At 40.0% G+C, this 15,085-nt stretch overlaps 2 protein-coding genes across 2 annotated transcripts in view; one reads left to right on the top strand and one right to left on the bottom strand.

Annotated features, from left to right (window-relative positions):
- Positions 1–15,085, bottom strand: part of LOC128055258 (E3 ubiquitin-protein ligase RNF103) — an 88,977-nt gene that overhangs the window by 46,183 nt on the left and 27,709 nt on the right. The window lies entirely within an intron of this gene.
- On the top strand, positions 7,804–8,761 carry LOC128055259 (uracil phosphoribosyltransferase homolog). Its single transcript, XM_052647708.1, is given in 2 exon segments — positions 7,804–8,158; positions 8,161–8,761. Coding segments are annotated over 2 exon segments (918 nt in total). The 3' UTR covers positions 8,724–8,761.

The following is a 15,085-nucleotide window of genomic DNA, read 5'->3' as shown; positions in this document are numbered from 1 at the left end:
CTAGGGGACGGGAGTTGTTTTTGAAAGAGGCAAGAAGGAGAGATTGCAAAGGGACATAAAGAATATTTGGGGAGGAGATGGACATCTTGCTTGTGGCATCGGTATCACAGATTTATGTTGTCAAAAATTGGACACTTAAACATGGAAGCAGCCTAAATGTCCATTAACAGATGAATGGATAAAGAAGATGTTGTAGATATGGATAATACAATGGAGTATTACTGAGCCATAAAAAAGAATGAAATAATGCCATTTGTAGCAACATGGATGGATCTAGAGATTATTATACTAAATGAAGTAAGTCAGAGGAGGCCAAATATCATACAATATCACTTACGTGCTGAATCTAAAAAACAATCAAATGAACTTGTTTGTAAAATAAACAGACTCGGACATAGAAAACAAACTCATGGTTCCCAAAATGGAAAGGAGAAGGGGCAAGAGATACACACTGCTATATATAAAACAACAGGACCTACTGTATAGCACACGGGACTATATTCAATATATTGTAATAACCAAAAGTGGAAAAGAATCTGAAAAAGATATATAACTGAATCACTTTCTGTACACCTGAAACTCACACACTGTGAATCAACTATACTTCAATAAAAATAGATGCTTTAATGTGTATACTTTACATCAATATACTTCAATAATGTTCTAAAAAATAGCAGTACATGTTCATTGTAAAAAGTAATACTTAACACACTTTCTCAGGGGAAAAGTTCTCAAATTATTTATAGTTATTTAAATAATTGGTATGAATTCTTTGTGGCTTTTACTTTGGAGAATATATTTTTAATATAGTTTTACTTATTTGGGATCATATTCTACATATTGTTTTGCAATCTTCTTTTTAAAAAATTTTGCATAGATTTTCATTGATGTTAATATCTAGAGCTAAGGGATTCCAAAGCAGAAATGTACTATTATTTATTTAACCATTTCCCTTTTGTATAATAATGTGGTTTCCAATTTTCCCCTTTAACAATAGACACAGTTTAAAGCACAAGTTTTAAAGTACTAACTATATACTCTGTATAGGTTGCACAGTTTTTTGTTTTTTTTTTACCTTATTTTACTTTACAATACTGTATTGGTTTTGCCATACATTGACATGAATCCACCACGGGTGTACATGCGTTCCCAAACATGAACCCCCCCTCCCGCCTCCCTCCCCATAACATCTCTCTGGGTCATCACCGTGCACCAGCGCCAAGCATGCTGTATCCTGCGTCAGACATAGACTGGCGATTCGATTCTTACATGATAGTATACATGTTACAATGCCATTCTCCCAAATCATCCCACCCTCTCCCTCTGAGTCCAAAAGTCTGTTATACACATCTGTGTCTTTTTTGCTGTCTTGCATACAGGGTCGTCATTGCCATCTTTCTAAATTCCATATATATGTGTTAGTATACTGTATTGGTGTTTTTCTTTCTGGCTTACTTCACTCTGTATAATCGGCTCCAGTTTCATCCATCTCATCAGAACTAATTCAAATGTATTCCTTTTAACAGCCGAGTAATACTCCATTGTGTATAGGTTGCACAGTTTGAACTACCAACAGTGTACTAGAGTTCTCTTTTCCCTAAATGCTTGCTGACAATGAATATTATTAATCACTTACATGTTTGCCAATTTAAGGGTATATTGTTTTAAATTTTCATTTCTCTGATTACAAGTCTAGATGAGCATCTTTTTGTATACTTCTTGGCTATTTGAATCTTTTTTGTGAATTGCCTTTTTGTATCCTTTGCCCATTTTCCATTGAATTGTCTCCCTTCCTTTTTTTTTTTTTTTTCTTGTTATTTTTTTTTTAGTATGATGGAGCTCTCTGAAGATAAGAGATCTATGGAAATGTTTTGAAGTCTCCTTCACCATACCCCTCTTCTTTTTTTTTTTTTTTTTTGAGCATAAACTATAAATCAGCAATTTTTCAGGCGGGGGGACACTGGACTTCCAGTTAGTCAATGATATTTATCAAATACTTAGTATATATTAAGCACTCTATAGGCTCTAAGAAAACAACAATGAACAAAAAGAACCTCATACAATCTGATGAGAAGGACAAGTACTAAACAATGGTGATAAATAAAATCAAGTGAATTCCACAAATGTGTAAAATTCTGACTATAGGAAGCACATGGTGAATAGTGACTCTTCTCTGAGCCTATTTTGCTTTATTGTGCCTCACAGATACTGCTTTTTTTTTTTAACAGTTAGTTTGTGGCAACCTTGCATCACCAAGTCTCTTGGCACATTTTTTCAATGACATTTGCTCACGTTGTTTCTGTGTCACATTTTGGTAATTCTAGCAACACTTCAAACTTCTTCACTATTACTATATTTGCTATGGTGATCTGTGATCAGTGACCTTTGATGTTACTATTGTAAAAGTCATACAACTTATTGAAGCCTCAGATGATGGTTAGCCGTTTTTAGCAATAAACTTTTTTATATGTACATTTTTTAGACATAATGCCATTGCACACTTAATGGACTACAGTGTAGTGTAAACATAAGTTTTATATACACTGGGAAACCAAAAAATTCACGTGACAAGCTTTCTTGCGCTATTCGCTTTATTGAGGTGGTCTGGAATCAACTCACAGAAACTCCAAGGTATGCCTGTATAAGCTGAGCCCTGAAGGATGAGCAAGCGGAGAGATGAAGAGTTTCCAGTGCAAAAGAAACAGCATGTGCCTAGAGCCTTCCCAGTTACTGGATGGGGGTTTGTGATACAAGCATTTCATTTACTAAATGCACATGTCTAAAGTTGGTCATCGACTCTCCACTCCCAATGGAAGGGGCCTGGTTTCGATCCCTGCTCGGGAAACTAGATCCTATCTGCTGCATCTAGGAGTTCATGTGCTGCAACTAAAGACTCCACGTGCCACAACCAAGACCCAACAGAGCCAAAGAAATAAAAGTAAGTAAAAATAAAGGTGGTCATCAAGGACAGAGAGGTCAGAGTGTGCAGGACGTTTGATTCGGCGTGTGGCATCCTATGGAAATACGCCACCCATAGCTACTGACAGAGCCTTAAAAATACATCCATGGGGTTGCTACTCAGTGACTGGAAGGGCACTGTGCACCCTCCACACATTTTCCAGGCTCCACTCTTACAGCAACATTTACTTTCTATTCGTCTCCTGATACTGCCTTGGCATTGGACAACCCTGTTAACTCAGATAGTAAAGAATCTGCCTGCAATGCAGATTTAATCCCTAGGGTTTAATCCCTAGGTCGGGAAGATTTCCTGGAGAAGGGAATGGCTACCCCCTCCAGTATTCTTGCCTGGAGAATTCTATTGACAGACTGTGGAGTTGCAAAGAGTCGGACATGATTGACTGACTAACACTTTGAACAATGCTGTGGCTGTAATTTATCCTTCCTACATGGGCCTCAGGAAGCTTGCACCGGATCCTCCCACCTGCTGAGACTGACATCTGAGGGGGTGGGAAGAACTAAGTGAGCAGGCATTCTGGCTCTTTGCTCCTGCCAAGCACCGCAAGTGTTTAACAGGAATGCACTCCCTTCCATATGTTCACACAGAAATTTATTCACACATATTTTTAAGGTTTTATATGCACTCTCCTCCTGATCCCTGAAAAATACTATAAATAGATGCACATCCTTGTTCTGAAAAGTGTCTCAATTCCCAGTGCTTTAAAATTTCCCTAAATTTGAAATGACAAATAGAAAGTACTGTTTTCCCTCCTTCCCCCAGTTTGTCCTTGCTTATTTCAGTAAGATTTCCTACCTTAGAGAGCTCCCTGGCTTACAACTGTTCCTCATACACCAGGTAGACTGTTTAATGAAATGCTTTGGGCAAGAAAGTCACAATCCAATTCCTAGGAGGAATGTTGACCTAATAAAAACAAGATATACCTTGTTTTATACAACAAATGGACTCTGAAAATTTTAGCTATAAACTGACCTTTGGGAAACTGAATTCCTTCCCATACCTTATATAATAATTTTGGAGTAGATTTCTTAATTTCTGACTAACCTCCAGTGTGAGGGACTCCTGACCACAGTTTATGACTTGAGATAAGGCAAAGAGAAACTTTGAATCATTTCCTGCCCGTTTCCAACCTTCCTCCACCAACCTTACAATGACTCTGGTATTAAGACTCCTACTTTAGGGCTTCCCTCAAGCTCAGACAGTAAAGAATCTGCCTGCAACGCAGGGGACCTGGATTCGATCCCTGGGTTCGGAAGATCCCCTGAAGTAGGAAATGGCAACCCATTCTAGTATTGCCTGGAGAATCCCATGGACAGAGAAGCCTGGCGGGCTACAGTCCATAAGGTCACATACTGTTGGACGCGACTGAGCACCTTTCATTAGATTCTACAAGGCTACTTTAACGAAGTATGACAAATCAGGTGGTTCAAAACAACATAAATTTATTCTTTCACAGTTCTGGAGCCAGAAATCCAAAAGCAAGGTGTCAGTAGGGCCATTCAGTAGGGCCATGCTCCATCTTAGACTCTGGGGAGGATCATTCCTTGCCCTTTTCCAGGTTCTGGTGATGGCCATCAATCACTGGCTTTCCTTGGCTTGCCACTGCATCACTCCAATCTCTGCCTCCGTTACTATGTAGTGTTTCTATTAGTAAGCTTGGGGTGCCAAAACAAAATACCAAAGACTGGGTGGATCAAACAATAGAAATTTATTTTCTAGTAGTTCTAGAGGCTGAAAGTCCAAGAAAAGTGCCAGCCTGGGGAGAGCTCTCTTCCTGGCTTGGCCTTCTCGCTAGGACCTCACATGGTAGAGACATAACCTTCTCTTATAAGAGTACTAATAACTATTGCCTTCTCTTATAAGAGTACTAATCTGTCATGAGGTCCCCACCTCAAGGCCTCATCTAAACCTAATCATTTCCCAAAGGACCCTTCTCCAAATACCATCACACAGGGTGTTAGGGCTCCAATGAATAATGGATCTGGGGGGGACACAAGCCAGTCCACAGGGATTTTCTCCTCTCTGTAAGCACGGCAGTCCTACTGTATGAAGGGTTCACCCTAATTCGGCATGACCTCATTTTAACTATATCTGCAATGACCCTATTTCCAAATAAGGTCACATTCTGAGGTACTGGGGGTTTTAGAACATCATCTTTTGAAGGGGCACAATTCAACCTCCCAACAATCTTCATGTATACACATGGGTCCTACACTTGAAAGAAAGTGATAGAGGGTGGAGGCAAACCGGTTAGCTGAATTCTTTAAACAACAACAAACTTCTGTCCTCCATCGTGCCCCAAAGTAGGGGTAGTTCCCATTTGGGAGGGCTCAGTGCATATCTGATGACTGGCTCTCGCTTGAAGTGAGTACTGTCCCTGGGAAATCACAGTAATCACTGCAGCCACCCTGTATTGCCCTCTAGAGCTCCATTTCTACCACCAAAGCTCCTCTCATGGGAGACTACATGCCTTTTCTCATTTCTCCACAGCATAGTGGGGACAAAGCCTGAACTTAAAAAATCGAACGACAGGATGCTGTACTTATACTCTGCAATAACCTGTATGAGAAAAGAATCTTAAAAAGAGTGGATATATGGATACTTTGGCCACCTGATGCAAAGAACTGACTCATTGGAAAAGACCCTGATGCTGGGAAAGATTAAAAACAGGAGAAGGGGACAACAGAGGATGAGACGGTTGGATAGCATCACCGACTCTACGGACATGAGTTTGAGCAAATTCCAGGAGTTGGTGATGGACAGGGAAGCCTGGCGTACTGCAGTCCATGGGGTCGCAAAGAGTTGGACATGACTGAGCGACTGAACTGATATGTATATGTATAACTGATTCACTTTTATTTATAGCAGAAAATAGCGTTGTAAATCAACTATACTCCAATAAAAAACTAAAAATCAAAATAAAAAAGAGCAAAAATATAACTGGACAAGTTCTATTTTAAACCATAAGAAAAGTCAAACTGAATTTTTAAGCAATACTTTACTAAAGTCTCCAAGAAACAGTATCAGAATCGGAAAGTGTGAGCGTGCAGCTCACACATTCAATGTTTTGGGGACTGGAAATTCTGAAAAACTCACTGCAAACCACATAGTTTTAATAACATATAGCCACACTATTTTATGTGCATGGTTGGTCTCTCAGAAAAGTAAGGGAAATCAGTAATATCTGCCAATAACAGAAACCAAGAACCCTGTTTGTGTGCTGTAAAAAGAATATGACAGACAGTAAAGTGTTCAAATAGTATGTCCTGGTGCATTTGTACATATGTGTAAACCTACAGAATCACAACATAGATCAATATTTAAAATATTTCCAAATCTTAGAAGGCTCCATCATCCCTGTTTCTAGTCAACATCTCCAAAAGAGAACCATTAGTCTAATTTCTATCTCTGTAGATTTAGTTCCAGCTCTTCTTGAACTGTATATAAATGGAATCAAATAGTATGCTTTGATTTAATGATTGGATAGAGGAACAGAAGGCAAGGCCTTTGGCAGGATAAAATGGTGAAGCAAAATTGAGACACCCCCCACCCTGAAGCTAGTAGCCATGATGACCTCATCCTCAGTGAAAGAATAGGCTAGGAAAAAAGTCTATCTGCTTGCAAAGGCAGCCAAGAAGGAAATGTTTTAGGCCACAGCTCTGAAGGAAAAATAAAAATAGAAGGCTTCCTTAAGAAAGCATCATTATAAATATGCCCTTATATGGATTTAAAGCCATACTATATTCTCACAGTGTTGGAAATCCCAAGCCTAGATATTAAACTGTTCTTTAGTGGACGGCATCATCAGTACCTGTCAGAACATTCTGAGTTCATTTTGAAGGAATATACCCCAAATTCAGGCACTGCAGTATTCCTACAGCTTGTGTGCTTAGTCACTCAGTCTTATGGCCAACTCTTTGTGATCCACATGGACTGTTGCCCACCATGCTCCTCTGTCCCCCACCATGCTCCTCTGTCCCTGTAATTTTCCAGGCAAGAATACTGGAGTGGGTTGCCATTTCCTACTCCAAGGGATCTTCCTGACCCAGGGATCAAACCTGTGTCTCATACATAATAAGATAAACAAAATTTTCCAAATGCAAATATGTGAGGCCAAGAGTAAATTTAAAAGAAATCATAATTATAGTCCAAAGCACATCACATATTAGAATTCTCAAATATAAAATAAAAATACTAAACTTAAAATGTTCAAAGAAATGAAAGAGGGACTTAAAGAAACAAGAGACCATAAAAATGAAAAAGAATGAAAGAATTTCTAGACGTACGTAAGAAAATATAACAACAGAAATAAAAACCTTAGTCACTGAATAAACCTCAGTGAATGAATTAAACAGCTGATTACACATGGGCTACCACTCAACCATAAAAAGAATAAAATTTTGCCATTTGTAAAAACATGGATGGACTTGAAAGGTATTATGCTAAGTGAAATAAGCCAGACAGAGAAAGATAAATATTGTATGATCTCACTTATATGTGGAATCTAAAACACAAATGAATTAGTGAATATAATAAAAAAGAAGCCAGACTCACAGATATAGAGAACAAACTAGTGGTTATTAGGGTGGAGAGGGAGGGGAAAGGGGCATTAAAAGATCAGGGATTGTAACCCGAGGAGCAATGGCTGAGCAGGCACAGGAGGGCCTAGAGGAGCTATCCCAAGTTGAAGGTCAGGAACGGTGGTGGTAAGGAGATACCCCTCGTCCAAGGTAAGGAGCAGCAGCTGTGCTTTGCTGGAGCAGCCGTCAAGAGATACCCGACGCCCAAGGGATCGGTAGCTGCGGGGACAGCCCGGGGCCTGGTGTATGGCCACGGAGTTACGGTGTCCGGACTCCATGCCCTGTCACAATCAGCAAGTAAACTCTGCCTCGACCCAAAACCCTGAGCCGCAGCAAGCTGGAGACCTGATCCCGGCCCACGCTGGGGGAAACAGCGATTCCGCGGCCAAGCTGACTCTTCTCAGCGGGCACGCCCATTCTAGCGTACCGGCTGAGCGGGACCCTCAGGCCTCCGGTGGCGCCACCTTCAACTCAGAAAACATCGGTGGCGCTGGCAACCATGACGCTCCACCCAGCGATTCCCTCCTAGGGGACTGCGAAGTCTCCCGGCAGATCGGGGCGCAGCTTAAGCTCCTGCCAATGAATGATCAGATCCGGGAGCTGCGACTATCATCAGGGACAAGACAGCCAGTAGAGGGGACTTCATGTTTTCTGCGGATCGTTTGATCAGACTTGTTGTGGAAGAGGGATTGAATCAGCTGCCGTATAAAGAATGCATGGTGACCACTCCAACAGGGTACAAGTATGAAGGAGTGAAATTTGAAAAGGGAAATTGTGGGGTCAGCATAATGAGAAGCCGTGAGGCGATGGAACAAGGTTTACGAGACTGCTGTCCATCCATACGAATTGGAAAGATCCTGATTCAGAGTGATGAGGAGACACAAAGAGCCAAAGTATATTATGCCAAGTTCCCCCCAGACATTTACAGAAGAAAAGTCCTTCTGATGTATCCAATTCTCAGTACTGGAAATACTGTAATTGAAGCTGTAAAAGTTCTCATAGAACATGGAGTTCAACCTAGTGTTATTACCCTACTCAGTCTGTTCTCCACTCCTCATGGTGCCAAATCAATCATTCAAGAGTTTCCAGAGATCACAATTTTAACTACTGAAGTTCATCCTGTTGCACCTACACATTTTGGACAGAAATACTTTGGAACAGACTAAGTTATTGAAGGAAAATTATTCTTATATGTAATATTACAGTTATGTTTTGAGTTATGTGTAATATTACAGTTATGTTTGGCTAATTCACTTAAGGGATGACATAGAAAATTGTGTTAAAGATACTTTGTAATGTTTGGAAGCAGGTATAGTAAAAACGAAATACTTGAAAAAAAAAGATCAGGGATTAAGAAATACAAACTGTTATATATATAATAAGGTATAATGGTATATTGCACAACACAGGGAATATAGTCAATGTTTTATAGTAATATTGCTGGTAAGTCACGTCAGTCGTGTCTGACAGTGCAACCCCATAGACGGCAGCCCACCAGGCTCCCCCATCCCTGGGATTCTCCAGGCAAGAACACTGGAGTGGGTTGCCATTTCCTTCTCCAATGCATGAAAGTGAAAAGGGAAAGTGAAGTCACTCAGTCGTGTCTGACTCTTAGTGACCCCATGGACTGCAGCCCACCAGCCATGGACTGCAGCCCACCAGGCTTCTCCATCCATGGGATTTTCCAGGCAAGAGTACCAGAGTGGGTTCCCAGTGCCTTCTCCTTATAGTAATATTAATGTAGTATAAAATTGTGAATCACTGTATTGTACACTGGTAACTTGGATGATATTGTGTATCAACTATACCTCGACTTTTTAAAATTGGCAAAAAAAAATTCGAATCACCATGTTGTACACCCTGAATTATCATAGTGTTGTAGATCAATTATACTTCAAAAACAAACAAACAAACAAACTCATAGAAAAACATCATAGTTGTGGTTTCCAGAGGCAGGATATGGAGGAAGGAGGAACTGTATGCAAGTACTCAAAAGGTACCAACTTCCAGTCAAAATAAAACTAGGGATGTAATATACAACATGATAAATATAACTGAGACTGCTATGTGTTATATATGAAAGTTGAGAGTACATGTTAAGAATTCTTATCACAAGACATTTTTATTTTTGTATCTATGCAGTGAGGGATGTTCACTAAATTTATTGTGTTAATCATTTAATGATGTATAAATGTTAAATCATTATGCTGTACACCTTAAACTTACACAGTGTTGTACATCACTTATATCTCAATTAAAGTGGGAAAAAAGAATGATTAATATTAAAAACACTGACAGTATCAAGTGAGGGAAAACTATATGGAGCAATCAAGAATTTTTCTAATTTTTGGCTGCGCAGCACAGCATGCAGGATCTTAGTCCTCTAACCAGGGATCAAACCCATGCCCCCACAGTGGAAGTGTGGCGTCTTAACCACTGGATTGCCAGGGAAGTCCCGAAACGAGAATGCATATCTACTGCTGACTAGAGTGTACATTGGTACAACTAGTTTGGAAAATTCTTTAGCAGTATCAGCTAAAGCTAAAGATGTAAAAACTTTATGTTAGAGCAACTCCATCCCTTGTTATATACTCAACATACATGTTTATGTCTATCAAATGACTGTATAGCAATATTCAAAGCATATTTATTCATAATAGCAAAAACTGGGAACAGATATCCATCAGCAAATAAATATGTAAATTGTGGTATATTTATACAATAGCATACTAATCAGCAATACAAAAAATGAACTACAGACACATGCAACGTCATGGTTGAACCTTGGTGTGACAACTGTGTTCTGCTGAGATCAAGCTCTCTGTAGTACAATCAGGAAATTGTTCTGTGCAGTGAGCTAGGTAATTGTGGAGCTTACTGTTAGTTGCCCTTTTCTTAGGGATCTTCAGTCTTGTGCTGCCTATTGTCCACTGCCTGAAAGCAATTGCTCATATAGTTTGGTCTGGTTTTACAGTTACAGCAAGACCAGTCTATTACCAATTCCTCCATCATGGCTAGAAGTCCTGTGTCATTATTAAGAAATAATATGAATTGCACCTAGGAAAACTCAATGAAGGGATAGAGAGAGGAAAATGATATGTAATTGCAAGAGCCTTTACTCATATTGGAACTGAAGACACAGAATATTTAGGTGGAAGGAAAATTAGTAAATTTTTGATATGATATGATTGAGATGCTGTAATTGATATGACATGAGATGACTGAGATACTGTCATAGTTAAAGGCTAGTCTACTATGAGAAGGAAATGGCAACCCACTCCAGTGTTCTTGCCTGGAGAATCCCAGGGATGGGGGAGCCTGGTGGGCTGCCGTCTATGGGGTCACACAGTTGGACACAACTGAAGCAACTTAGCAGCAGCAGCAGCAGTCTACTATAACAGAGAGACCTGAAAATGCAATGATCTAAATATTAAGTGTACTTGTTTGTGGAATGGTCTAGTAATCTCCATAGTCAGGGAGCTCTGCTCGTGAGGTCATGCAAGGACCCAGGCTGGTGAGGTAGCTCTGTGCACTGGTCACACCTGATTTTCAAGTCATCACCATATCTGGCAAGCTGATGTAGGGGAGAAAGTTAGTTATACTACACATACCCAATATTTCAAGTCAAGATCCAGAAGTGGCATGCATCGCTTTTGCTTACACTGCATTGATACAAATTGCTCACATTGGTCACACCTACCTACAATGGGAGCTGAGAGATACTGATAGCTGGATGTTGGTTCAGCTAGGATTCTAGTGTAATGGAGAATGGGAAAACAGATTGGTGACAGGGTGTGAAGAGGTCAACAGTCAACAAGTGTGCCATGGATGCTTGTGGGTTCCCCAAGTGAACTGCTCATAAATAGCTCTGTATGGAGATCTGGTAATGAATAGTGTTCTGGACTAGAGACACAGAAGTCAGCAGTATATGAGTGGGAGTCAAGGACGTGAGTATCGATGCAATCACCCGAATGAATTGAGAACTGGAACAGAACCCTGGGAGAATAACTCTGAAGGAGGTAAGATGGAAGGAGGTCCCAGGAAGGAAATTACAAAAGATCAGAGAATTGGAAGGAAAACCAGGTAGAGGAGGACCAGAGAAGGCTAAGCAAAAAAAAGGGAGTGATCAACAGAGCCACCGTATGCACAGAACTCAGGTAATGCAAGTACAGAAATGCTTTCACTGGGTTTTATTATTAGTTCAACTTCAATAAATATATGAAGGATAAACAAATGAACACTCACAAGGAGGTAATAAAGGCCTAAAGCATTAATAATCGAAATAAAAGGACAGGTTAAGGCAGTAGAAAGTATGATTTTTAGTAGGCATATAGCTGAAAAATGATTGGCTATAAGTTGATGATTATTGAAATTGGGTACATGGGATTTTATTATATTAATCTCTTTACTTTTATGTATAGCTAAAAATTTCCAAGGGAAAAAATGTTTTTAAAAAAAATCCATCCTGCCCCCTAAAGAGACAGCTACAGACAGGGAGAAAATACGTAATATGTATATTTGACAAAGGACTTACATACAGAATATGTAAAGAACTTCTATAATTCAATAAGACAGTAACTCAGTAGAAAAACTGGGAAAAGATTTGAAGAAGGACTTCACAAAAGAGGTAACTCAAATGACCAATAAACATGTGACAAGCTCTCAAGTGTCAGCTGTCATTGGAGAAATGCAAACAAAACCCACTAATTATAAGAATGAAAAAAATTGTAACATCAAATTTTAACAAGAGTGTGGAACAACTGTAAGTCTCATACACTGCTGGGGAGGGTGTAAATTGGTAGAACCACTTTAGAAAACTGTCAGTGTTTATCAAAACTGAACTGAGGCATACTCAATAACCCAGAAATTTCACCCTCAACAGCAATGTGACCCAAGTCACATAAAAGGATGTTCTTAGCAGCACTATTTGTACTTGTAAAAGACTGGAAATAAGCTAAATGCCCACCATAATAGAATGGATAAGTTGTTGCATGTCCATTAATACTATGCAGCAATAATGATGAACAAACGACTGCTCCATACAATAGAGATGAACCTCATGAACATATAAATGAGAGATCTAACCCTAACCACACAAAATACCACACACTATATGGTGTGTGGTATAGAAGCAAAACTAATCTATGATTTTGGAAGTTATCACAGAGATTAATTTTGGGGAGGATGGTGGAAGTAATGACTAAGAAGGAAGCAGGGGAGGTTTCTGGGATGTGGCAATTGCTCAGTTTCTTAATCTGGGTGATGGGTTACATGAGTGTGTTGAGTTTGTAATAAATTAATAATCTTCACATTTAATATTTATCCATCTAGTCAAGGCTATGGTTTTTCCAGTAGTCATGTATGGATGTGAGAGTTGGACTGTGAAGAAAGCTGAGCGCCGAAGAATTGATGCTTTTGAACTGTGGTGTTGGAGAAGATTCTTAAGAGTCCCTTGGACTGCAAGGAGATTCAACCAGTCCCTTCTAAAGGAGATCAGTCCTGGGTGTTCTTTGGAAGGAATGATGCTAAAGCTAAAACTCCAGTACTTTGGCCACCTCATGCAAAGAGTTGACTCATTGGAAAAGACTCTGATGCTGGGAGGGATTAGGGGCAGGAGGAAAAGAGGATGACAGAGGATGAGATGGCTGGATAGCATCACCGACTCAATGGACGTGAGTTTGAGTGAACTCCAGGAGTTGGTGATGGACAGGGAGGCCTGGCATGCTGCAATTCATGGGGTTGCAAAGAGTTGGACACGACTGAGCGACTGAACTGAACTGATGGAGTTATATTTGGGCTTCCCAGGTGTCTCAGTGTTAAAAGAATGTCTGCCAATGCAAGAGACACGGGTTCATTCCCTGGGTAGGGAAGATCTCCTGAAGAAGGAAATGGCAACACACTCTAGTATTCTTGCCTCGGCAATCCATGGATAGAGGAGCCTGGGGGGCTACAGTTCATGGGGTTCCAAAGAGTCATACACAACTGATCATGCATGCATGCGTGGAGATACATTGCCCTTCAGTAAAAACTTTAACAAAAGGGGAAAAAAAGAACATATTTTCCCTGTGAAATTCGCTCAGTCATGTCTAACTCTGCGACCCCATGGACTACACAGTCCATGTAATTCTCCAGGCAATACTGGAGTGGGTAGCCTTTCCCTTCTGAAAATGGTTAAAAAAGGTACTGTTCATTTGTTCCATCCTTTTCTTGTCCTGTATGGATGTGATCAGTTGCTTAGTCATGTCCAACTCTTTGCGACCCTATGGACTGTAGCCCACCAGGCTCCTCTGTCTATGAAATTTTCCAAGCAAGAATACTGGAGTGCGTTGCCAGTCCCTACTCCAGGGGTTCTCCCTGACCCAGATATTGAACCTGCGTCTCTTGCATCTCTTGCATTTGCAGGCAAATTCCTTACCACTGAGCCAACTGGGAAGCCCTACCTCTCCTGTCCTACTCCTCTACTTTTTTTTTAAGCTGATTAATACATGTTACAAGGCATCAAAAGCCTTTTGCATTTCTCACCTGTGGTTCACCCTATAAGAATATTATTTTAGGAAACACTGCACTCAGGCTATGGCATAATTTTCAGATAAATAAGCAACTTCAAATTAACACCACATTCTCCTAAAAACTCTAAACTGTTTGAACAAACTCAAGGTCTCTGATTACCAGATTCTAAACAAAACACATCTGTTGTTCCAAAATGGGTTAGATACATTCCTCCTTAAAGGAATCCAAATGAATGAATTATTTTAGTCTTATTTTAGCCCTTAGAAAATTTGAAATTGTAAAAGATCCTTTCTCTGATTTCTGTATAGCCCAGTCTGGTGCATATTATACCATTAACTGTCTTCTGCGGTGGTGATATTACCTCTCATCCTTTCCACAGCCCTGGAAGTACAGCAGGGTCTGTAAGTCTGTCCTCTGTCACTCCATACAGCAGAAAGTATGTTTGGCTGAAGCAGGAGAAAGATGCTCTCATGTCTCCTGATTGCTGTTTTGGAGATACTAGGGGATGATGGAATGAGTTTGGTGTTAAACTCTTGAGGATGGTCTTTAATAGTTCACAGGTTTCTCTCTGAATAAAAATTCTGGTTAAATAAATGCCATTTTGATGAATAAATGTAAGAAGCATAACATATTTCAGAGCAAGCTGGTTATATCAGAACTAGTTCTTGTCAACAGATGAACTGCTGACTCATCTTCCTTCCCAAAGATGGTGGCATGGGAAGTGTCCTGCCACCTGTCCAGATCTGGGTCTCCAGCACCTGCTGTCGCTCTGCTGCCAGTTAACTACATGTTCTTCTGTGGATCCTGGCAGGAGAACTGTTTGAAGATTCTTGTAAATGTAGCAAATCTTTTGTTAAATGATGAGTGTGTCAGTTCATTCATAAGAGAGACATCAACAATATAAATCAAGGCATAAGATTGGACAAAGGGGCCTTCACATTTGTTTCTGCCACTCAGATTCTATTATTTTCAACAATAAAACTGTAAGAATGCTCTTTTTTCTCATTAAAAAACCCAC

Source organism: Budorcas taxicolor, chromosome 11 (genome assembly GCF_023091745.1).
Source record: "Budorcas taxicolor isolate Tak-1 chromosome 11, Takin1.1, whole genome shotgun sequence".
NCBI classification, from domain to species: domain Eukaryota; kingdom Metazoa; phylum Chordata; class Mammalia; order Artiodactyla; family Bovidae; genus Budorcas; species Budorcas taxicolor.
This window is presented reverse-complemented; position numbering and strand designations above follow the sequence as displayed.